At 35.2% G+C, this 26,237-nt stretch overlaps 1 protein-coding gene and 1 pseudogene across 1 annotated transcript; both read left to right on the top strand.

Annotated features, from left to right (window-relative positions):
• Nucleotides 1-7,386: 7,386 nt before the first annotated feature.
• Nucleotides 7,387-8,266, top strand: LOC136217517 (beta-galactosidase 15; the record flags this gene model as incomplete). Its single annotated transcript, XM_066004107.1, is given in 5 exon segments — nt 7,387-7,557; nt 7,647-7,804; nt 7,806-7,855; nt 7,960-8,053; nt 8,203-8,266. Coding segments are annotated over 5 exon segments (537 nt in total), but the record flags the coding sequence as incomplete, so codon positions are not given.
• A 12-nt stretch (nt 8,267-8,278) lies between these two features.
• LOC136217516 (beta-galactosidase-like) lies at nt 8,279-11,766 on the top strand (annotated as a pseudogene).
• The last annotated feature ends 14,471 nt before the right edge of the window (nt 11,767-26,237 follow it).

The following is a 26,237-nucleotide window of genomic DNA, read 5'->3' as shown; positions in this document are numbered from 1 at the left end:
CATGTAAACCTATAAGTCATTGTTTTAGTGTTCTCTTTTATTTTGTTGTCATTTTATCTTCCCAAATTAAATATTTCGTTCAGCATCAATTTTTTTTCTAACATATGCGTACCCATATTTTCCACCGCGTCATGCATTTCGTGTCATTTCTCGTTGTGAAAGAGCTGCCTAGTGATTCCTAGGTTGCAGCATACCCGATCAATAACTTTTCATGCCACTATAGCCAGGACCATCTGCAATATTTTAGAAGCCTCTATTTTTACTCTATTTTTTTATAATTTTTTTTCAAATGAAGGCAGGCAGCTAGTAAGGACGAACCAAAGACATTCCAACTAGGTTGGCACCCTATAAAGCACGCCCAAAACCAGAGCCGATATTATTAATATAAAAGAAAATAAGTAAAGTAGCAAACAAAAAGCTATGCGAAACGGTAAACATGCCGTCCTTCTAAATTACAAATGAAAGAAGATGAACAAAACGAAGGAAGTTCATCCCACCAAACGGTATCAGATGCGGTTCTGCCATAATTTGCCAAGGCATAGCGACTTGATTCCCCTCCCTATATATATGCGAGACAACCTCATTTATCGAACCTAGATTTTGTAGACAAAAAAGCCAATCCTACCTAACAGTCCATGGAACGTCTTTAGAATGACTCTTTAGAATGTTCACCATATAATCCGATTCGCTCTCAACCCAAAACCGAGTCCAACCCCTTCCTAATGTTTCGCGAATGGCGAAAATGGCACCCGCTAACTCAGCCAAATAGGAAAATGCAAGCTCCATAGGAAAAGCAAATGCTCCTAACAGTCTATCGTCTGAGGCACGAAATACACCTCCACAACCCGCAGGACCTGGACAACTCACAACTAAAGCATCTGTATTAACCTTAGTCCATCCCGCCGGCGGAGGCTGCCAATAGACCGCGATAATTTGAGTAGACTTATATGGCATATGAGCGATACCCAACTCACACAGAATCTATCTTTCCACCAATAAGCTCCATGTGTAGCCAATACCAAAACTCATGGATTCCCGAATAGCATACCAGAGTTTGTGCAAAGAGGTAAAAATGCAACGGGATTCTTCTTTAAAAATCTGTTTATTTCTAGCAGTCCAAATTACCCAAACAGCCGTAAGAATCACAGCCGACCACAAAGCTCTTACCTGCATACTGAATTTTTGCTTCAGTGCATCAGTGATCAGTTTCTGATAAAGTCGGACCCAAAGAAATACTCCACCCGAACAATGAGCTAATGGCCCTCTAAATTTCTTTCGAAAATGGACAGTTTATGAAGACATGGTTACCGATCTCCATATCAGACTCGCACAGACAGAACCGAGACACTATCAAAATCCACCAAGTTTGCAGTTTGCCATTTGCAGGAAGACATCCTCGAAATTCCTGCCAACAAATAAAAGATCATACCAGTGGAATATGTTTTGCCCAAATAAACCAACACCAAGGAGGTTGTCTCGCTTCCGATCATAGCCGCTCGTAAAATAATCTTACCATGAACACGCCTTTGGTGGATGGCTCCCAAACACATATGTCCGTTAACTTTCAACTTCCACCAACTCACTAAATATGAGCAATGACGTCTTGAGGAAACACAGTCAGATTTTCCCAACCTGAGGTTATCAAGTAGTCGTCAATCGTCTCTAAACATTGTCACTGCTCCATCTGAGTTAACCCAACCTATATAGCCACCAGCGGGTGAATCTTAGAACTATTCCAAAAATTGAGACAAGATTTACGACCAATCCACCATAAACTGATTGAGACCAAGCTATGATAAACTTGCTTAATCGAGCACCAAACCGTCGAGTTCACCACTACACTTCGGGCCTAGCCGCACAGAGAAAACATAATCACAGTAAGTTGATACAGATTGAATCCCCATGAATAACCCCTCAAACCATCTTACCAAGCATTGCTGTATTAAGTACTTGAAGATCTTTAACCCCAAGTCCTCCCTCCTTGAAGGTCTAGCAGCACATCTTCTAGGGAACCGTGACAAGCTTCCTACTGTCTATGGAGCTAGTCCATATAAAGTTCCTGATACAACGAGTAAGATGTTTAATAATAGCAGCAAACCATTTATAAACAATGAATGATCAAATGAAGCTTCTAGTAATAATCGAATTAACTAATGCTACCCACCCTGCCATCGACAGATGATCACCCTTCCATTTTGAAAACCAAGCAAGGACTCGTACCATTAAACTATGTAAGTGATTAGTCCTCGAAGCTCCTAGAAATAAAGGAATACCGAGTTATCTAAAAGGAAGGACCCCTCTGCACATGTAAATCAGTTATGCCAAATGCATTTCGTGTCTAGCCGTGATATTCGGACCCAAATTTTTTTCAGATTTCTGCTTATTAACATGTAGACCATATATGGAACCATACAACATTAAAGCCTCGTGAATTAATTTAATGTTAGCAACAGTAGCCCTACAAAAAAGAAGTATGTCATCTGCATATAGTAAATGAGTAGGAAAATTGTAGGTTTTCAAATACCTATGGCCACAAGGCTACCGCTAGCTTCGAGATGGGAAAGCTATCAGCTAAGGAAATCCTCAACAATTCCAAAGAGGATCAGAGAAAGAGGATCGCTTTAGTGAACTCGTCTAGAGAAATTAAAATAACCAGTAACCCCTAGATTAGTCAAGATGGAAATCCGGGCTAATGAGAGCATATTTAGCATCTAGTCCCTAAATTGTAGAGAAAAGCCAAATCCTTCAAGCACGACCAGTAAGAAATTCCAATCAAGTATGTCGAAGGCTTTGTTGATGTCAGTTTTCAGAGCCATATTACCCCCATAACATCGCTTCTTGAGCATAGTTGTACCTTCCGAAGAAATAGAGATACAGTGATGAATGCTCCTACCAGGGATGAATCCAAACTGATTGTCAGATGCAATACGAGAAGCAACCAATGCAAGCCTTTCTACAAGAAACTTAGCAATAATTTTGTAACATAAGTTGCTTATGGCTATCGGTCTGAACTGCTCGACTGGCATAGCCCCTTCGATTTTTGGAAGTAACACCATGATGCTAGAGTTCAGACCCAGTGTAATTGTTCCTGAGCTGAAGAACTGTGCACCATAGTGACCACATCCTCCCCTATAATATCCCAAAAAGACTAGAAGGAAGCCCCAATTAACCCATTCGGCCCCGGGGCACTGCTCATATCCATCAAGCAAACCAACCTTCGAATCTCAACCGAATCCGGGCATTGAACCAAGTCAGAATTATCAGTATCAGTAACCAATGGTGGAATAACCTCAAACACCTCAACCAAAGCTCTTGGGGCCGCAACCTCATTCCAAAATAAGCTAGAATAAAAATTCATCACATGCGATGAAATTTGACCCGTATCAATAATCGTTTGGCTGTCAATGAGCAATTTGAATTCCACTCATGGCCTTTCTGACTAAAGCCATACAATGTAAGAAAGAGCTATTCCTATCTCCATCTACCAACCACTTGACCCGAGTCTTTTCTTTAAGGTAAATTTCCTTCCGATGCAAAGCCACATCAAGACGAGAGTGAGCCTATTGCTCACTGCGGTGTAAGTCTTTTGATAAACCAGTAGTGGAGATTTTGGTCTGTATCTGAACAAGTGAACATTCTACCTCTGAGATAGAAACATCAAGGTTACTAAAGATTTCTCGATTCCATTGACGAAGCACAAGGCGAATGCATTTAAGCTTTTCACAAAGAGATTGCATATGCGGTAGTCTTTGATGCGACCCTTCCCAAAAGTTTGAGATCACGTCCCTAAGGCCAAGATGACCAAACCACATTGACTAAAAGTGAAACTGAGCAACTGTAGAGGATGTGCCACTGTATTTGAAGAGGACTGGGCTATGATCAAACTGATGCCTCGCCAAGGCAGTACAACTGAAAGAATCCCAAAAATCAATAAATTTGGATGAGAACACCGCTCTATCGAGCCTACTTTCCACCATAACATTGTCGTGTCTGCCATTACTCTAGGTAAAATACATGCCAGTAATAAACCCCTCAACAAAATCACCTTCATTCAGGAATTGATGGAAATCCCTATAAGGATGGGCAGCTGGCGCATGTCCATTTCTCATACGAACCAAACACTGAGTTAACGTCCACAGTACTGTTCATTCTACCCTGCAATCGAATGCGCTGATCTAGAATACTGTGAAATATAGCAGCCTATCTTTTTTCCCAAACACTTTCATATACGAAACAAATATAATTAGAACATCCAAACCCCTGCAAATGTAGCAATACATATTGTCCATGGCGATAACACACCATGATCGACTGAACAAATTTAGCAGTAGAAAAAATCCAATATGTCAGTTTGTCTTCAGTATTCATGGATATCGGAGTCAAGCCCAAACGATTCCAAAAGGAAGAGTGAATAACATCAAAAGAAATCATAGGCTCAACGAGGCAAACAAAGTCCGGTTTATGCAGAAAACATAAATTAGCCAAGTGACGTTGGGTATCTCGATTGAGAATACCCCTACAATTCCAATACAAAACATTGATTTAAAGCATATGGGTAATTTACTTACTCAAAGTGGCCGACTTGTGAAGTCTGCCATATCAATCAATCCTCTCTCCTTCTGTTTAGAATTCTTCAAGCGAACTGTTTGCCACACCTTTGCATCCTCTTCCCCATCTTCTTCCACTAAGTCCGCCTATGATTTAGAACTCGAATTAGGTGAATCCAGAACAAGATCACTAATAGTATGAATAACTACACCAGGAGTTGCTAGATTGGAATTACCTAGAGACATGGGACATTCCTTCGGCTCAAAGTCACACGCCATGTTGTGTCCCTGAGGACTACTTGGAAATAAATCAGCTGTAGTCAGCCCGACGTGAAAGTGAGGTCGTATATCAGACATAATGTGATGCATTACTCGGGTAATAGGAACCTCCAGTCAGACTGCGCTTAATCGGCCTTCCTTTATTGGATTCTTTACTGATCTCAAAGTCCTTCCTCCATTCCCCTTGTAGTGGTTTTCGATTGTGCTTGTAGTCATAAGCTATATGCCCAATTGAAGAGCAAATCTTACAGAAACTAGGAAGTTTTTCATAAACCACTTCAATCCATAATTGTTTCCCATCCTGCTCAATGCCTAATTTGAAGGATAATTCAACAACCAAATCAACATCCAAAAATACTCGTGCAAAGTGACCAAAATCCCCTTCCAAAGTAGCTTTATCAAAGCGGATAAGCCCTCTAATACACTTAGCAATATCAGAGAGAATTTGCATATCCTAGTACTCTCAAGAGTATAAACAGACACATACCCGAGCATTATTGATTTTTTAGTAAATGGATCAAAATCTGGCACCCAAGGCTGAAGAAGGAATGTCCCAGGCTTCGTGTTAACGATGCCCTATGCGAAGACCATATTTTTTGTTGCAGAGGAATTAAGAATAACTTGAAAAAAACCCTTATGATCGAAATCAGTTGCCATGTCTCCTACAATCCCCAGATTTGAGTTAAAGTCTGCTTTAGATCAGTAACTTTCCAACGAGTGTCCCCTTTATTGGGAATTAATCGGGCAATCCAGGAATTGGAGCACAAACCAATCCTTTTTTCATAGGCCGCTTGTGAAATCCTCACCGATTTGATGCCCCCAATGTCCGAAATCAGTGCGGAATAAAGGGGGGTTTCCACTATGTTTTTCTGAAAGCTACCGCATAGGAGAAGCTTTTAGATAGAGGGGGACATGCCGGAGGAGACTGAATCGGCCATGGCAGCCACGACGGAGGAGCCACGATGACTAGGCTTTTTTGTCCTATTTGGTGAAGAAACTCAAGCTTTACCTATTTCACAAGAAATTAAATTCAATTAAAGATGCAAAAATTTATAAGTAATTAGCAATATAAGACTCAGTCAATTAAAGATAAATTTTGGTGATTGAATCAATAATTTGGTTAGTCTCAGATTTTATCCAAAATTTTCAATTTTAAATAACAAATAATTAAGAATTTAAATGTAGACAAGAATTTCAGTTAATCTCAATTTATTCAGATTCTATAATTTAATATTTTAAAATAAAATAACTCTTTTTTTTCCACCAATGTTATACAAGCTTAATGACTTAATACATGAAGGGGACTATACTTATCGAAAATACCTACTACCTCTCTAAACTTGTTTATTAATTTTTAAGCCCTTTAAATTTATTTAAAGTTATCTACTCACCTTTAAAGTTGTTCCAATAATCTATTAAGTCATGAACTTGCTTAGAATGATAAACATTTTAAATTGTCCAAAACTCTCATTATTCAGTCATCTAGACTGAGACGACTAAGAAGGTAGTTTAAACAAGTTGAATGAGCTAATTAATCATATTTAAAGTCCAAAGGGATCAATCGAATAATCTAAACAAGTACATGTGATGGTTGATGTATACATTAAATCCTTGATTTTTTAAATTGATAAATTAAGTTTTTCACCAATTATTTTTAACACATTAAGCCCCTAATCTAGTTGTGTTTGTGTCTCAAACTTCATTTAGCGCAAATAGAATTGACAGTATGTCACTATTTTAACATGTAAGCGAAAATATAGATTTATAACTAATTTTCTTTTAGAGGAACATGTATATCATGACAGTTTTACACATGCTAAATAGAGTGTGATTTATTCACGTAATTTGCACATCAAATAGGAGCTTCAATTAATGCGTTAAAATAAATGATTAATCAAGGGCTTATTATATTTGTTTAAAAGATCAAGAACTTAATGTGTTAAAACAACAATTGATCAAATGCTTAACATATTTATTTGAATGATTAAAATGAATTGATTAAGGACTAAATATACACTTTATTTGAAATAAACAATAAAACACATCTTGTGTGTTTTTTTCTCAAAAAAAATCGAATTAGAAACATTAACAGTAAATTGCAATGAAAGAGTAAACAAAGGGTGCCTTTTATGGTTACTTTGTTTTTGACAAAGTACCATTACTTGGTGTGTTTTCACCATTGGATGATGGGGAATAAAATTAATCCAATGGTGAAAACACACAAAGTAAAGCTTACTTTGTAAAAAACAAAGTAAGCATAGCCTTTACCGTAAACAAAGACTTATAACATTATCTTGTATTGTATTGCTTTTCTGGGGTTCACAGAATATTCTATTGATTTTGATATTTATTTTCTTTTTTCATTGATTTTGATACTTAGTCCACTTAACTATATAAAGGGGATGTTAGGATTTGGGTGGATAAGGTTAACAATAAATCCAAATTATATTTCTGTTGGGATACCAATTCCTATTCCAAGTTGGAATTAGTATTTGCTTTCTCATATATATAAATAGCACCCTTTCAATCAATTTTATCTAAGTTAATTTTCAACAACAACATGGTTTCTCTAAGAATCTTTTCTTCACTTTTTGTTCTTTGTTTTCTAGCATTTAATCTTTTGATTTCGACTGCCACCATAGTATCACATGATGGACGCGCCATAAAGATTGATGGAAAACGCAAAATATTAATTTCTGGTTCCATTCATTATCCAAGAAGCACTGCTGAGGTAATTAGTTACAATATTTACGTTATATATATTAATTCGTTATAGTCGATAATAACATTCATTTTTTTTCTTTTGCTATATGTATATAGATGTGGCCTGATCTAATAAAGAAATCAAAAGAAGGTGGATTGGATGCCATTGAAACATATGTATTTTGGAATGCACATGAACCCGTCCATCGGGAATATGACTTTACTGGCAATCTTGATCTTGTAAGATTCATCAAAACCATTCAATCTGCCGGATTATATGCTATTCTTCGTATTGGACCTTATGTTTGTGCTGAATGGAATTACGGGTATGTGAATATCATTCTTTATTAGGTCTTATGAATCCTATTTTAATTTTGCTCCTAATATTTAGATATTTTGGTTCCTTTAAAATTATGTAGAGGGTTGCCAGTATGGTTACACAATTTGCCCGGAATTGAGTTACGAACAACAAATTCTGCATTCATGAATGAGATGAAATTTTTTACAACTTTGATAGTGGATATGATGAAAAAAGAAAAACTCTTCGCCTCCCAAGGAGGTCCAATTATTTTCTCCCAGGTATTTAAAATCTTAGATTTTTAAAATGGAAATTTATTTTATATTGTCATAAACAACAATTTAATTTGATGAAATTAATGAATATACATGTATAGATCGAGAATGAATATGGCAATGTGATGGAAAAATATGGAGATGCCGGGAAGTCTTATGTTGATTGGTGTGCAAATATGGCTGACTCACTTGATATTGGAGTCCCATGGATTATGTGCCAACAAAGTGATGCTCCTGAACCCATGGTACGTTTGTATCTTATTTAATCCGGTTAAATATAGATTTGGATTCGACTGAGTCTAATATTGTAATTATTGCATTGGGAAGAAAAAGTGTCAAATTGTAACTGAATTTACTTCAAAAACAAGAAATTTTACTTGTAGTTTTGAAATAATACATAAAAAAAGATGCATATATTGATCGGGGCTCCAAGTTTTGAAACAACAATACATGCTCAATTAAATAAAATATTAGCATCTGATCAGTAGAAAGAAGATAAAAAAAACAAAAATCATTTATGTCTCCAAAAATTCTACTGATAATGGAAATAAAAAATAAAAAAGTCTAAATATCTGTTACTTCCTGGAATTTATCAAAGAGTGGTAATAGTAGTCCTAATGTAGAACATAGAGAAACGTATAATAATAGAAAATGGTATTTAGGGTTTCAAATAAATTTAGACAAAATTTGCATCTTTAGTACCTTTTAATTTTTAATCTGATTCTCTCGAACTAAATTGTGAAAAAGGTTAAAAGTTTAACACATAAAATGTCTGTTTGTTATGGGTGCGTCGAATCAATATTGCAAGTTTGATAGATTAACACATAAAATGTCTGTTTGTTATGGGTGCGTCGAACCTCTTCTGCTTGTTATGGGTGCGTCGAATCTCTTCTGCTTTTATATGAAACTAGTGCAAGTTTGTCTAAATGCATTTACTTTTGTTTTTTTTATTAGATAAACACATGCAATGGTTGGTATTGTGATTCTTTCACACCAAACAACGCTAATAGCCCGAAAATGTGGACGGAGAATTGGACGGGTTGGTTTAAGAGTTGGGGTGGAAAAGATCCTCTTAGGATGGCCGAGGATCTTGCTTATGCTGTTGCTAGATTTTTCCAAACTGGTGGAACATTCCAAAATTACTATATGGTTTGTGTTCCCTAGTTTATTAATTGTTGGTTTATATTAATTATAATAATAATTTTTTATAATCTGTTATTTTATTTCAGTATCACGGTGGTACTAATTTTGGAAGAACAGCTGGTGGTCCATATATCACTACCACTTATGATTATGATGCACCTCTTAATGAATATGGTAATTAATATCTTTTTTTGAAATCATTATATTGTTTGTTTCATATATTGAGATTAATTTTACATTTTGATACTAAATAGGGGGTTTGAACCAACCAAAATATGGCCACTTGAAGCAACTTCATGATGTTCTTCACTCCATTGAAGATACACTTACTAGTGGCAACATTTCTCGTCTTGATTTTGGAAATTCTGTTGAGGTAATTAAATAAATAATCCCTTCATTTTGGGTTTTAATTGATTAATTGATCATAATATTGAAATTAATTATATTACTTGATTTTTTTCTTCAGGGAACTATTTTTGGAACGGAAAAAGTTTCAACTTGCTTTTTTAGCAACAAAAATACCACATCAGATGCGACCATTGAATATAAAGATGCTAGTTACACAATTCCTACATGGTCTGTTAGTATTCTTCCTGATTGTGTAAATGTAGCATATAACACTGCCAAGGTATGTAGCTTTTAAACATTATAATATTTAATTATATTATTATTTCATCAATTAAAACCTAATTACTTTGATCAAATTTAGGTGAAAACTCAAACTTCTAAGATGGTAAAGAGGAAAAACGAAGCCGAAGATGAACCCAGCTCTTTAAAATGGTCATGGAAACCAGAAAATAACCATAAGTCTATGCATTTGGGAATGGGTCATATGCATAAAACTTATCTTATTGATCAAAAATCTCTAAATGATAGCAGTGATTATCTTTGGTACATGACAAGGTAAATATTTACTTTCAAAATCACTAATGTTAATTATATGCCTATTTTTTAAAAAAATTTTAGATTTGTTTGTTAATCTAATAATTTGTTTAATTGACAGTGTTCATATTAAGAAAGATGATCCAATTTGGAGCAATGATATGACTCTTCGAGTTAATGGCAGTGGTCACATTCTTCATGCATATGTCAATGGAAAATATATTGGTATGTAATTAAATTAATAATCCTCTATATTAATTTGTTTCTGTGATTATTATTTAAATTAACTTGTTTCTGCTGTCATTAGGTTCTCAATGGGCTAAGTATGGAGTTACTTCATATGACTTTGAGAAGAGTATCAAATTGAGACATGGGAAAAATTTGATCAGTTTACTCAGTTCTACAGTTGGATTAGCAGTATGTAGATGTTAATTTCAAAAAATTATCAAATTATCAAATTATTTTTATTTTTATTTCCTTGCTAATGTAACATTTTTTAATAGAATTACGGTCCCAAATATGACATAATCGGAACTGGACTTGTCGGTCCAATTGCCTTAGTTGGAAAAAAAGGCGACGAGAAATAATCAAGGATTTATCTAAACACAAATGGTCATACAACATTGGATTTCTCGGCTTAAGTTCAAACAATCAAATGTATGGTTTGGATTCACGCCATTTTACAGCTGCTAAATGGTTAGACCAAAATCTGCCTATTAACAGGATGATGACTTGGTACCAGGTAATATATAATATAATCAATTAGCTATATATAATTCTAACATTATTTCTGCTTTCTATGATTTTAATGTTTAATTAATATTAATAAAATTGTATAATTGCTTAGGCTAATTTCAAGGCGCCATTTGGCAACGATCCAGTAGTGTTAGATATGTTAGGCATGGGAAAGGGATTTGCTTGGGTAAATGGTAACAACATTGGGAGATATTGGCCAAGTTACCTTGCTGATGAGACTGGCTGCAGTAATGAAGAATGCGATTATAGAGGTTCATATGAAAATAATAGGTGTGTTTATAATTGTGGAAAGCCCACTCAAAGATGGTTAGTAATTTGTTTGTCATATTAATCCTTAATAATCGGTTCCATATATCTGTTATATGCATTAGAATACTATTAATGATTTGAATTGTGAATTATGTAGGTATCATGTGCCTCGATCTTTCCTTAAAGATGGGAAAAACAATTTGGTTCTTTTTGAGGAACTTGGAGGCAATCCAACAGAAGTTAGTTTCCAAACTGTTTCGATTGGAACAGTAAGTGGTAAAGTTAATGAAGGAGAAACACTTGTTTTGTCGTGCGAGGGTAATTCAATTTCAGAAATTAAATTTGCTAATTTTGGGGACACTCAATCCGTAATGGGATCATTTAATAAAGGAAGTTGTTCATCACAAGATACATTATCAGTGGTCGAAAAGGTAAATTATAGTTAGAGTTAGTTTTTGTTAAATTGATATAAATTGTTAATTAATTATTGATTTCTGATTTGTAATTTTGAATATTTGTACAGGTATGCATTGGGAAAGAGACTTGTAAGATCGAAGCTAAGAAAGACAAGTTTGGAACAACAGATTGTGAGGATAATTTTGTACATACTCTAATTGTGGAGGCTCTTTGCTAGTTTATAATTAGCTTTTAGTTTAGCTTTTTAGAATATTTTAGATTTTAGATAATGCTTTAATCCTAGTTTTATTTCGTATTTTAGATTATTAGAATTGTTTAAATTATTCAATAAAAGATTAGATTTTTTTTTAATTTTTTTATTCCAACTTACACTTCAGTGCTTTTATTTTCTTATTCGTCCTTTGTATATTCTATTTATAAAAAGCTAGCTTTAAAGAAAGTAGTTTCATATATCAAAAATATATAGAGCCATTAAACCAAAGGTTTAAGATTCCATATATTTTTCTACTAAGAAAACTAGGATATAAATAACTTAATATATTAAATATTACATTTAAATAGAAAAGTAACTACTTTTAAATTATTTAGCACTTTTAGTGATTTATTTTTTTATAATTATTATAATAAATATTAACATTTATTGAAAGTTATAAAGATGGTTTATTAGCTATCTTCATCTTTTTCTCTTTTTAAATATCAGAATAATTTTAACGTGTTATTTTTGGCCGTTATGACTTACGAGTACAAAAGTCCACAAGTGATGAAAGGATTTATTAGAAAATGATTATGAAAGTTTAATTTGCATTAGTTTTGATGGCTGATGGTTTTATGTAGAAGTTAGTTGCATTACTTGTAGAATTTGAAGTTTAGAAGTATCAGTAATCTCATCAATTGGACCAGAAAGTCTCCAAACAGTTAAATCTTTAATATTTGCAGACTTACTTATATGAGTTTCCCTAACCATGAACCAACCATACCATCTGAAAAATATAATAGTTTAACATATATCCAATTAATGTAATAAATATAAGCAAAACTCTATAATTAAGCCCCTGTTACATGTTTTAAAGATCAAGCTCGTGATTATTTATTTTTCCATTTAGAGTCCTCGATCATTCAATTTCTTATGAGTTCGATCCTTATTTAATATCTCTGTTTAGAGTGTAATACATTCTCCGTTAATGGCTAATATTAGTTGGTGGTGATAATATTTCTTAATATCTTCAACTTGTAAATCGATTAAGGTTAGAAGAAGGGGAAAATCAATTTTCATGAAAGGAAAAACGTGTTGATGAACGAAGGAATTTGAGCATTCTAATGGGTTGCAATATATAATTATATGCCACTAGTGAAATTGAATGATGATCAAGAGCTCAATGTAGAAAAATAAATGATGACTTGATCTTGAAATAGATAAAGTTCAGAGCTTAATTATGGGTTTTGCTATTGAAATTTTTTTAAAAATAGAATTTTTTTGTTATTAAAAATATCCAAGTAAAAGATAACAATTCCTATAAAGAAGAAATTCTGAAATGAATGCAAATCCCTAAAAAGTAGGAATTTTGAAATTAACCTCCACTTTGAGGTGTGAACTTTTCTAAGATGATATGCTTGATGTTTTTGATATATATTGATTAAAGGAAAAAAGCATCTTGAGCGCCCTGATCTTTCATTGTTTGGTGTATTAAGCCCTCAATCTTTCATTTAGACATATTGAGCCCCTGATCTTTCATTGTTTGGTGCATTAAGCCCTCGATCTTTCATTTAGACACATTGAACCCTTGATCTTTCATATATGGGTGTATTAGGTCCTTCCATAAATCAATTCACATATGATGTATTAAGGGCCTGTTTGGTTCAACTAGAAGTGTTCAACAATCGGTTCGGTCTGAAAACCCATGTGGTTTAAAAGTTTTCAAAATGGTACCATGTACTTCAATCCGTTAGCAAACATAGGCATTTCTGTCTAACGGTGTTAAAAATGATGAGGTGGGAGTGAAAGTCAAAAAGTAAGAGGGACATTTTTGTTATTTCACTTATTTTCTATTTTATTATATTTTTTAAATTTTAACCCAATGCCCAATCCCCAACCCACACCTCATCTCTCCTCTCCTCTCTCTCTCTCTCCCCCCTATCAATCGTCTTCTTCTACCTTGCATTCCTCTTCTACCTTGCTCCTGCAAAAATAATACATGAATTGGGCTAGCTAGGATAGAAACTGGCGTTATGAGCTCCACCAATCCTTTGGTATTCATCAAAACTCCAAGGGCCAATGATTCCCTCACCGGAATCATACACATCATCGCCATCGCAAACGTCCCCAAGATTTTCCCGGAAGAAGCCGTCGATATAACTAGGACTAAAACCCCTAAGCTTCAGCCCCTTGAATTTTGGTAACATCTGTTTTCAATCCACTCGACGCAAAGTAAAGCGGAAGCAGTAATCCAAAAACAAAATCTTCTATCCTTTTAATCAATCTACCGACAAATTCCCCACCTTTCGGAATCGTCAAACCAAACACAAATGCACCAAATATCGCATGAATCCTTAAAATATCCGTCATCAATCTTGCTAACATAACTTCAGCCAGTGTTAGACATATATAACCTTCCTTCACAACATTTGCTCCAACGAGCATTTCCGAGCAACCTATTTGATAAGCCCAAAATATACCTAAATTAGCATGCATATATGTATTAAAATTCATGAAAAATATATGTTAATTATTTATTTTGGAAAGATTATATGTTGGTATTTGTTACTTATGTGCAAAGTGTTAATTATTTGGAAAAATCCAAATAGGAGCAAAAATGGAGTAGAAATGAGTAAGAAATTAAGTTTTCAATGAAAGCCACGTACGAGAATCAAAAGCCGCGTCAGAGATTTGAAGCACATAACCAAAAGAGGAAGAAAATAGTTTCTATCACTACAAAGATTATGAAAATCTCTGTAGCGACATGCATAGCAACCAGCCTTGCGTGCTCCTTCCCTCATTCCTTCCTCTTCCCTAAATTTGTGTTGAGATTTTTGAAATCTCTACAGAAATATCAAACAATTTCAGCATAATTAACATGTTTTATTTTCCAAACGACACATCCTTTCATCCGGATAGAGGCGACTCTTCACCAAAGGACACGTCTCTTCAGCACACCTCTTGGATAATTATAAATAGATGAAGAATTCAAAATTCAATGTGGTTCAGTTGTTGTTCAATAGTTGATTAATTGTTGTTCAATTATTGTTCAAATACAAATAGTTAGGGATACAATGTATATATTTTATTATTTACATTAGAGTTTACTAAAGTCGAGTTTATACTTTGTAGATCAACCGAGAGGTGCTATTTCGAGGATTCAATGAGAAGAACCAGTATTGGGGCAACCCATGGTCTGACAAACCTACGAAGTTGAGTAAAGGATTGACAACCCGGAACTCTTCCTAGTCAAATGCCATTCAAACTTCTTCTTCTCTGTTAACTTGTGATGTTTCAACTCACATTAATAAATATCTTTTAGTTCAATTCCATTTTCACTATTGTTTTATTTAAAGTTGGATCTAGCGATATTCTTTAAGTAATTCTAATTGGTGTTTTCATGCAAAAATATTTAGAAAGAGATTTGGTATTTTCTCATGCAAACTTGGTTGAACACTTATGTAAATTCGGATTTATATTTGGTCATTGCGATAGGTCGAATAATCGGGTTTAGATTCCGAATTTGATTAAGATTTTCAGTCTCAGGCTGAAAGGAAAAGATTGATTACGGTTCAATGCTTTTAAATTGAATCAATTGATAATTTGTTATATCTTTTTAAACAAATCAAAGTTAAAGTTGTATTTTCGCTCAGTGTAAATAAGCCATGAAATGAACTTTAATCTAAACATAATTTCTAAAAATTGTAATCTTAACTATAACCAAAATTAGAATTAGAAACCATTTAAACCATTAAACGATTTTTCTATAAACCTCGAGAAAACGAATTTAATCAAAACAATAATTTTTAATCAAATTATCAGACGTTCCCTGTGGGATCGATATTTTTATTACTACAAGTGAAACCGTGAACTTGCGAAATTCGCCCAACACTATTTCATCATTGGTTGGACAATAATGAGCATGAAAGCAACGAAACCAGTTCTAGAAATTAAAACCCATAGAGAAATTAACGTGCTCTTGGATCCAGATCCGTTTCCATTTTCGTTTCCTGCAAGTGCAATTGCGAGAGCCAACATGATCCAGGCGGCTACATAGTTGATTGCGGTAGCTGCCAGGACGGGTTGACCCATTTGAGTTGTGAGAAGTTTAAGTTCTACTAGAATGCGAGCGAGGATGGGGAATGCTGTAATAGAGAGAGCAACTATAGCCGACCTTTTCATCAACGTCAATTGCTTTCCGGAGAATGAAGGATACTCCGACTCCGAAAACGATTGGGAGGGATATTCCGGCGAGTGCTATGGTAAATGCTTTTTTGCCGATTTGGTGAATAAAAACCAAGTCAAGCTCAAGACCAACAAGGAAAAGAAAGAAAAGAAGTCTATAAATTAAAACAGATGGATAGGAGGGATATGTGAGAGAAAGAGGAGAGATGAGGTCTGGGTTGAGGATTGGGTTAAAATTTTAAAAATATAATAAAATAGAAAGTAGAAAATAATTGAAATGACAAAAAGTCCCTTTTACTTTTTGATTTTGACTGCCACCTCATCATTTTTAACACTGTTATACAGAAATGCCTATATTTGCTAACGGATTGAAGTACATGGTACCATTTTGAAAACTTTTAAACCACATGAGTTACCATTGAAAGTGTAACCACAAGGTTTATTTTTGTACTCTTCCCTTGAAAATATTATTACCATTCATCACTTATTTTTCAAACAACCATTCATCTCTTCTATTCTATGTAAAAAGTCAAAAAAAAAAAAAATGATGAACAAATGGGCCTTACAGATTCGGCCTCTCCATCATTTTCAAGAACTTGTACCACTTCCATATCTTCACCATGACTTGATTTTTCAAAAGAATTTGTGTCATAACTTGTATAAGAGTATGCATAATTTTCATAGGCCTTATACTCCATTGGAGTCGTTTTCATACTTCTTCCAAAATAAGATTGCCGACAAGGACAATGGAAATAGAGGTTTGGTCCCTATTGTTGTAAAAATAAATGTCATTAAACACGAGTACTTTCCTCTGGGTGATATTATCAATGTTAATTGGTTATTGTGCTAATAAGAACATTTTTAGGAGGCATAATGAACCACTCATTAATATTTCTTAAGTGAATCACACAATGATAATGTATTGCTGATATGATATATATATTAAGTGATTATCAATTTATTTAGTTAGATTTACTGAAATGTTAGGAGTATTCGTTGATGGTGGGTGTTCGAGAGTTGGTAATAGATATGAGTAAGTATTGTTCTTAATGCAAGAATCTAATATAATAATGATTGACTAAACTACATTTGATACTAATCAAGTGAACATTACACCAAACTAAAGGATAATTGAATTGAACAAAATAACTATTCGATATTATTAATATTTACAATGATTTACAAATGATAAAATTAACAATGGTTTATAGTTATAGATCAATAAATCTAGTTTCCTATTAGAAAATAACACCTCGAGATTAAGTACAATAATGCCAAAACCCTGTATATATCAATCTTCAATTATTTCACAAGAAATTAAATTCAATTAAAGATGCAAAAATTTATAAGTAATTAGCCATCTAAGACTCGGTCAATTAAAGACAATTTCGGTAATTGAATCAGTAATTTGGTTAGTCTCAGATTTTATTCAAAATTTTCAATTTTAAATAACAAATAATTAAGAATTTAAATGTAGGAGACACAAATTTCAGTTAATATCAACTTATTCAGATTCTATTATTTAATATTTTAAAATAAAATAACTCTTTTTTTCAGCAATATATATAAAATTGGAAATATGTTATAAAGCTTAATGGCCTATTACATAAAAGGGGGACTGTATACTTATTGAAAATATCTATTAGCTTTCTAAATTTGTTTATTATTTTATAAGCCCTTTAAATTTATTTAAAGTTATCTACTCACCTTTAAAGTAGTTACAATAATTTATTAACTCATGAACTTGCTTAAAATGATAAATATTTTAAATTGTTCAAAACTCTCATCATTTAGTCATTTAAATTGAGACGATGGATAAGACATTTTAAACAAGTTCAATAAGCTAATTGGACATATTTAAAGTCCAAGAGGATCCATCGAATAATCTAAACAAGTACATGTGATGGTTGATTTATACATTAAATCCTTGATTTTTTAAATTGACACATTAAGTTTCTCATCAATTACTTTTTAACACATTAAGACCATAATCTTTTAAATTGAGGCATTAAAGTCATTGATCATTTATTTTTTGTGTTTGTGTTTCAAACTTAATTTAGCAAAAATAGAATTGACTGTATGTCAATGTTTTAATATGTCAATGGACATAGGGATTTACAACTATGAGGAACAGTTATATCCTACGGGTTTTACACATGCTAAATGGAGTTTGAATTATTCACATAATTGGCGCATCAAATAGGAGCATTAATTAATGTGTTAATTTTTTTTTTATTAATTAAGAGCTTACATTGAAAAAAGCTTAATATATTTGTTTAAAAGATCAAGAACTTAATATGTCAAAAAAATAATTGATCAAATGCTTAACATATTGGTTTCAAAAAAAAATGCTTAACATATTTATTTGAATGATCAAAATGAATTGATTAAAGATTAAATATACATTTTATCTGAAATAAACAATAAAACACATCTTGTGTGGTTTTTAAAAAAATCGAATTAGAAACACAATGAATTGCAATGAAAGAGTAACCACTGACTTAGAACATTATCTTGTATTGTATGTGCGTTTGTGGAGTTCACAGAATATTATGTTGATTTTGATACTTATTCTACTTAACTATATAAAGGGGATGTTAGGATTTGGGTGGATAAGCTAAACAATAAATCCAAATTATATTTCTGTTGCGATACTGATTTCTATTTCAAGTTGGAATTAGTATTTGCTTGCTCATATATATAAATAGCACCATTTTAATCAATTTTCTCTAAGTTAATTTTTAACAACAACATGGTTTCTCTGAGAATATTTTCTTCACTTTTTGTTCTTTGTTTTCTAGCATTTACTCTTTTGATTTTGACTGCCACCATAATATTACATGATGGAGGAGCCATAAAGATTGATGGCAAATGCAAAATATTAATATCTAGTTGCATTCATTATCCAAGAAGCACTGCTGAGGTAATTAATTACAATACAGTAAAACCTCTATAAATTAATAATGTTGGGACCATGAAATTTTATTAATTTATAGAGGTTATTAATTTATCGAGTATAAAATTAGTGATCTGGTCCAAGTCGGGACCAGACGAAATTATTATTTTAAAGAGGTTATTAATTTATCGAGTATTAATTTATGAAGGTTTGACTGTATTTACGTTATATTAATTCGTTATAATCAATAATAACCCTATATATAGACCAAATTTTACAAATTAACTAAACCACAAATATTTTTTGACTTAAAAATTGACTCGTAAATCCTTTACTTGCAAACTGCACAACCCACGAATCCATGATTGCAATTGTTTAACTGCGAGACTGTATTTGCAAATCGACCAAATCACACGTTTTTTTAAATATATTTTACATTTATTGTTAGGAGAAAGTTATGAAATAAATTTTGAAAGGCTTGTATTGTGCTATTCTTTTAAGAGACGTACTGATTGAAAAACTACAATGTGTACTATTGATGTCGATTTTTGGTTCTATTTTAAACGACTATATTTTTTATATTTTTATATGTGATTACTATTAAATTCAGATAAGATATAATACTTATTTTATATACATAATTTTTAACAATTGAGATTTATTTAATTATTGTAATTAAAATATATTTATGATTAGAAGATCTATCGAAGATCCTAATAGAAATATATTTTAGAATGGAAGCCCTTTAAATCGGAAGCCCTATGCGGTCGTCTAGACCGACTCCGTGTGGTTCTGGACAACCTGGCCTCTAACAATGGTGTACACATGGACCTTAATGACCAAGTGAATTTGATAATTCATCGTTAGATCTAGGCTATTTAAATCTAATTCTTAGGATACTTTAAATCTTCACCATAAAATTCTAAATACCACATAGTTATTAAGATCCATGTGACCTCTAAACGAGTAAATCATCACATTCAAGAACATGTTAAGCCAATCTTTCCTGACTTTTCAATGTTCATATTGAATCATACTTGTGGTGAAGCTCTTAGCCTAGTGGTTGAGAGTATAGGATAAAAAACATAATTAAATGACTTGAAGCCTAATTAGTTCTTTAATCTATATTTAAAAGTCAATTAACTTTCTAATATATTTAAAAGTCAAGTAGATCTCAACAGAGCCGGCTCAATCACATCAACAATAGTAACAACAAAGCATTAGTCCCAAAATGATTCGGAGTTGGCTCAATCACATAAAGCCTTTAATTTAATTTAAGAGATCTCCAATCTAAAATATATTTTAATTAGGATCCTTAATTTGAGGGGTTCTCTAATGGTAAAGATATTCAATTATAATAATTAGTTAGATATATATATAAAATATTATCTCATATTTGAATTTAATAGCAATTATATATAAAATATAAAAATATATTAAAATGAAAGCGAAAATCCATAATAATCACACACATTGTACTTTTTCAATCAACGCAATTCAAAAGAATAACACAATAAGAGCTTCACAAAATTTATTTCACAATTTTTTCCTTTTTTTTCTTTTTGGAAAGGTTGGGATGGGTGTATTTGATCCACGGACATCCTAGCCAGGCTGGCACCCCCGGGACTAAACACACAAACCCAAAACTATATAAAAAAATGAAAGAATGTTTTACATCAAAATGAAAGAGAGGGGGGATGAGAAGAAAAAATAAAAAGTGCTAAGAGAAACGATAATTTACAACCGAAGCAATATCATCAAGAACAAATCTCTGACAGAAATCGGGAGCCGAATGCCACCATAGGTTGTGGTTTGCCGTTACTGCGTGACGAGCAAGCGTGTCGACAGTCCTGTTTCCCTCCCTGAAGATGTGTGAAATTTTGATTTCCATCCCCGAGCACTGATGGAGATAGTTCAACCATTGTTGGCGGATCGACCAGGGGACCCCATCAGACCTATTGCGCATAAGCTGAACCACGAGAGCCGAATCAGACTCGATCTAAAGACGAAACCATCCACGCATTCTGGCAGCATCAACAGCATAAATAACCGCCTGTATTTCCGCATAATGTGCAGGAGCAGATCCCAACAGGATGGCAAAACAACCTTTTGGAAAGCCTCTATAATTTCGAAAAATGCCTCCTGAATCAGTAGCAACCGGCGAACCACTTGCGGAACCATCCGTGTTTACCTTCGTCCAGTCCGGAGGTGGGGGGAGCCAACGAACAACAATGATGTTAGGGGTAGGCGAAGGCCGGGGCCGAATATGAAGGTTTCGTAGCGCCTGAGCATCATAAGCACTAGAGCAGTGTCCTAAGTGCAGAAAACCAGATTCACGGATGTGACATGTCAGCTTAATGACAGATCTTTGGATTGAAGGAAGCTCAGACAGAAAGCATGCTAAGTTTCTCGTTCTCTAGATTAACTAGAAACAACTGATCACAGCTGCTTGCCAGAGGCGGTAAACCTGTTTGCCAAATTTGATATGCATGAACTGATTAAAAAAGGAGCTAGTATTACCCGTGAGGTCCAGTCTGACGCTAAAGATGGAACTGAGGTGATGCCAAAGTGCAACAGAGAAAGGGCATGAGGCAAACAGGTGCGTTGTGGTCTCTGCATTTTTCAGGCAAAGACAACAGCAAGAGGCGAGCATGAATCCACGGGCCTGCAAATTCTCATGGGTTGGTAGGCGGTTGTGTAACACCCTCCAGCAGAGAAGCGATCTTGACGGCGGGATATGAGCTCCCTAGAGGAATTTGTGTGAGTCAGAAACCGGAATATGTGATTGCAGTGACTCATAGAAGACTTTGATAGAGAAAGTCCCAGATTCAGCAGGTTCCCAAATACATAGGTCATAATCATCCATACCTCTTTTTATACATCTGATATTGTCTTGGACGCGATCAGGAAAGATGTCCAGGTTTATCCAGTCATCACCGTCGAGATAGTTTTCCACACTACTGACCAGAAATTTTCGACTGACCCTTGGGAGATGAAGTCGATCCGCAATAACTGGTTTAATCCATGGTCCCAACCAGAAGTTCATATGAGAGACTTTCCCAATCCACCACCTAACCCGAGATTGAATAACCCCGAACATGGACTTGCAAGAGGACTAAACCGAAGGAGAGCTGATGAATTTTGGACTGCCTGAGCTATTCAGAAACCGGGCTTTCAGAACCGTGGAAATGAAGGAGCTTCCCTGAATGAGCTCCCAGGCCAGCTTACCAATAAGAGAAGAATTGAAGTTGTGCAGCTGCTTAATACCGAGGCCCCCTGAAGCTATACTCCTGCAGCAAAGACTCCATTTAACCGTTACAATTTTTTTAGATTCAATCAAGCCGGTCCAGAAGAAATTTCTGATACAGCGGTTTATTTTCTTCAGCAGTTTAGTGGGCCACTTATAGACTGTAAAGGCGTGTACCAGAACACCTATAAAAGCAGATTTAATTAGCATCAAGCGCCACGCCATTGACAATGTTGAGCCTTTCTAATTGCTGAATTGAGATATAAATCTATCCGTCATGCCAAGCAGAGAGCTGGACTTAGGAGACCCCGTGAATAACGGCACTCCCAAATAGTGAAAAGGTATAACCGCTTGTCGAATGCCAAGAATACCTGCAAGCCTAGTTCATCTTCTGATCGTGACACCATGGCTGAAAAAAATTGAGGACTTGTCCCAATTGACGGTTTGACCAGAAATATCCCCATATAACTGGAAGCAGTTTCTAATGGCCTGCATATTAGCAATAGAAGCTTTAGTAAAAAGTAGCATGTCATCCGCATAAAGCAGGTGGGAAGGGAAAGTTGCCCCTTTAGTGTAAGCCATTGGAGTAAATAGACCTTCCAATTCCAATTTATCCATCCATCTCGTGAGAAAATCCTCAGCAATACCAAATAGTATTGGGGAGAGAGGGTCCCCCTGTCTAACCCCTCTAGAGCTATTGAAGAACCCTTTAGATTCTCCATTGATAAGAATAGATATCCACTCGGAGGAGAGTATGTTCAGAATCCAGTCCCGAAACTTGAGCGAGAAACCAAAAGCTTCCATAACCGTGAGTAGGAAGTGCCAGTCAAGGGTATCAAAAGCTTTCCTGATGTCAATTTTGAGGGCCATATTCCCGCCAAAGCAGCGTTTATTCAGTAAATTCAGACCCTCAGAAGCTGCAGCAATACAGTGATGAATGCTACGGCCTTTGATGAAGCCGAATTAGTTCTTGGAGACAATCCGAGCAGAGATGATAGCCAGCCTGTCAGCCAAAATTTTAGCGATGATTTTGTATCTGAAATTACTCATGACAATGGGTCAGAAACCCTCAATTTTATTAGCCCCAATAGATTTTGGTAAAAGCGCCATCAAATTGGAATTAAGCCTAGGAAGAATGTTGTCGGTTCTAAAAAAGTCATGTACCATGCTACAAACATCAGGACCGACAATATCCCAGAAGGCCTGATAGAAAGAACCTCCAAAGCCATCCGGTCCCGGGGCGCTATCCTTGTCCATGCTGAAAACGGTACTCCTAATGTCAGCGGAAGAAGGTGTAGCAGAGAGGTTTTGGTTCTCCTCATCCGAAACCACACAGGGGATGACAGAGCAAATCGCTTCCATGTTCACATTAGCCGCTGGGCTGGTGAAAAGAGATGAGAAATAACCAATTGCATGTTGTAAGATTGCTTCTGAATCAAAAGTGATATTGCCATCCACGATTAGGGACTGTAAACCCATGTAAGTTTTTCGAATTTTTGCTGCACGGTGGAAAAACGCCGAGTTTCTATCACTAGCCGCTAGCCATTTATTTCTGCTTTTTTCCCGGAGAAGTAGTTCTTGGCAAAACAATTGAAGCTCAAGTTCACCTTGTGCAGCCAATTCCCTGGCATTCGAATTGTCAGAAGAACCCTGTTGGGAAATCTCATGCTGTATAATCGCGAGCATGTCAGAAGCCTTTTTAATATTGTTAGACATCATGCCAAACACCTCACGGTTCCAAGTGCGCAATACAGGGCAGAGCGTGCGAAGTTTGTGGTGCAGGAGTTGTGCCAGGGGGAGGGATAGATTACTCGAACCCTAGTGGCTGGAGATCACCTCCTTTAGGGAAAGGTGAGTCAATCACATAGTGAGGAATCTAAACCGGGGTATGCATGCTGGGCCCTTCTTACCTGCGAAGATTAGGGGGCTGTGATCCGAGCAATGACGGGCTAAAGTAGTACAACTGATAGAGTCCCATTGATCAATCAATTCCTCGGTAATTAAAGCTCTGTCCAATCTGCATTCAACATGTGCATTACCTCTGCGACCATTGGACCATGTGAATTGAGAACCTACCGAGTCCACATCAATAAGATCACACTGCTGTATGAATAGCCGAAATTTCGTACATGAAGTCACTGCAGGAGCAGCCCCAGTCTTCTCATGAGCCCAAGAAACTGCGTTAAAATCCCCAATTACCAACCACTTCTTGGTGTTATTCTGTGCGTAGTTCTTCAGATGATCCCAAAGATCCCGATGATTATAAACCGAAGTAGACCCGTAAACCATTGAAATGCGAAAATTAAAATCAGCAGCACTTATGTTCATCGAAACATGCTGTTCGTGAAGGATAATGTCAGAGGTTACTGTTGAAACACCTTTCCACATGATTTTAATTTGACAAAATTATTTAACAAAGATTAAATCTCCATGATAAAAATATTCCAACACATTAAATTTAAATGCTTTGATTTATTCATACTAATGTGTTTGTTCAATGTTGAGTTATTTAATTCATAAGACATTAAGTTGAATGGCCCAAAGGCCCACAAGAGAAATTCAAGCCCAAGTCAACGGATCAAAGCCTCACGGCCCAAGCAGATCAAAACGCAGTCCGTACTAAGTAAAACGCAAGCCCAGCAATGAGAAGGATCGAGAAGACTTCGACCAAAAGCTTCAAGACAAAGCTACTGAGTTGAGCGACAAGAAAGTCAGGTCAGCGGCTGACCTGAATTAACTTGAAGACAAAGTATTTCTACTTTGGGTAAAGTTTAGAAGACGCAGAAAGCTGTCTGGAAGACTTTACCATAAATGTGGAGACATTCTGTCTTGTCTGACGGAAAGCTGCTGAGCACTGCCGAAGACAGAAGATACAAGAACTTGATTGGCTGAGGACGCTGAGCACGTACTGAGTGAAAGCGACAGGAAGCCGTTTCCCTCCAATGGTTATTTCGAAATTCGAAATTACCGGTGCATCAAGTGTCACTATAAATAGGCCACTCAAACGCTTCATTCAATGCAGATCTTCAATCAAGTCGAAACGCTGACCAAATTGATATTCGAAGTTCTGTGAGAAAAGCAAAGCAAATCTTACACCAATTCCAATCCTGTGTAAAAGTCTAGAGTGATCTAAATCATCTAAAGTGTCTTAGCAATTGTTGTTTAGGACAAACAAACACTTATCATTTCTAGAAGTATAGAAAGGAGAAGCTGAGTACTCGGTCATAGTACTCAGTGGTAGAAATAAGAGTGAGTAGAGGAATAGAGGAAGGTACTCTTGTATACTCAGCTTTCTATTGTAAAAGGTTTGTGCTCTACCTTTAAAGAGCTCAGTAGAGGATTCTGAAAAGCTCGGAAGGAATTCCGGGGACTAGACGTAGGTGGAGAGGCCGAACCAGGATACGTCTGCTGAGTAACATCTTTCTAACCCTTATCTCCTTAAATTATTGCTTGCTATAACATTGCCTAGTTTAACGCTAAAAAGAACATAAGCTGAGTTGAGTGAACTGAGAAGATGAGTTCAGGAATAGACTCAAGTGCTATTTCCTAACTCAAAGACAGATTCAGACTTAGTCATCTATTGACTAAGCTTGTATCTAAAACTTACTCAGTTTCACAGTGCTAAAAGACTTCGAGAAAGTCTAAGTTAAAAATTAACAGTCAGCCATACGTGAAAATTTTAAATAGTTCCTAACCCCCCCTTGGAACTAATATTTTCACGTTGCACGGGACCAACGGTGTGGTATCAGAGCTTAACAGCTCACTGAACAAGATATAACTATCTTGAGCTGATCCCCACAATGACTGAGAACAGCACTCATTTCCTCCCAGGAAATCAGACAACTCAGATTCTCCCTGAGGGACTGTCCATTACTAGGCCTCCTTTATTCTTCGAGTCTAACTATACCTTTTAGAAGAACAGAATGAAAAACTTCATTCAGACAACAAACATGAGTGCATGGCTTTCTATAGTCCAAGGCCTGATTGTTCCTGTTGAAACTGTTGATGGACAAACGTCTGTCAAAGCTGAGGCTAAGTGGTCAGAGGATGACCTCAAGAAATTGCAAAATCATGCCGCTGCTATAAACATGCTTCACTGTGCGTTAGATGCTGCAGAATACAATAAAATCTCAGGTTGCGAGTCAGCACATGAGATATGGAAGAAGC

This window comes from Euphorbia lathyris, chromosome 2, assembly GCF_963576675.1.
Source record: "Euphorbia lathyris chromosome 2, ddEupLath1.1, whole genome shotgun sequence".
Taxonomy (NCBI): Eukaryota; Viridiplantae; Streptophyta; class Magnoliopsida; order Malpighiales; family Euphorbiaceae; genus Euphorbia; species Euphorbia lathyris.
This window is presented reverse-complemented; position numbering and strand designations above follow the sequence as displayed.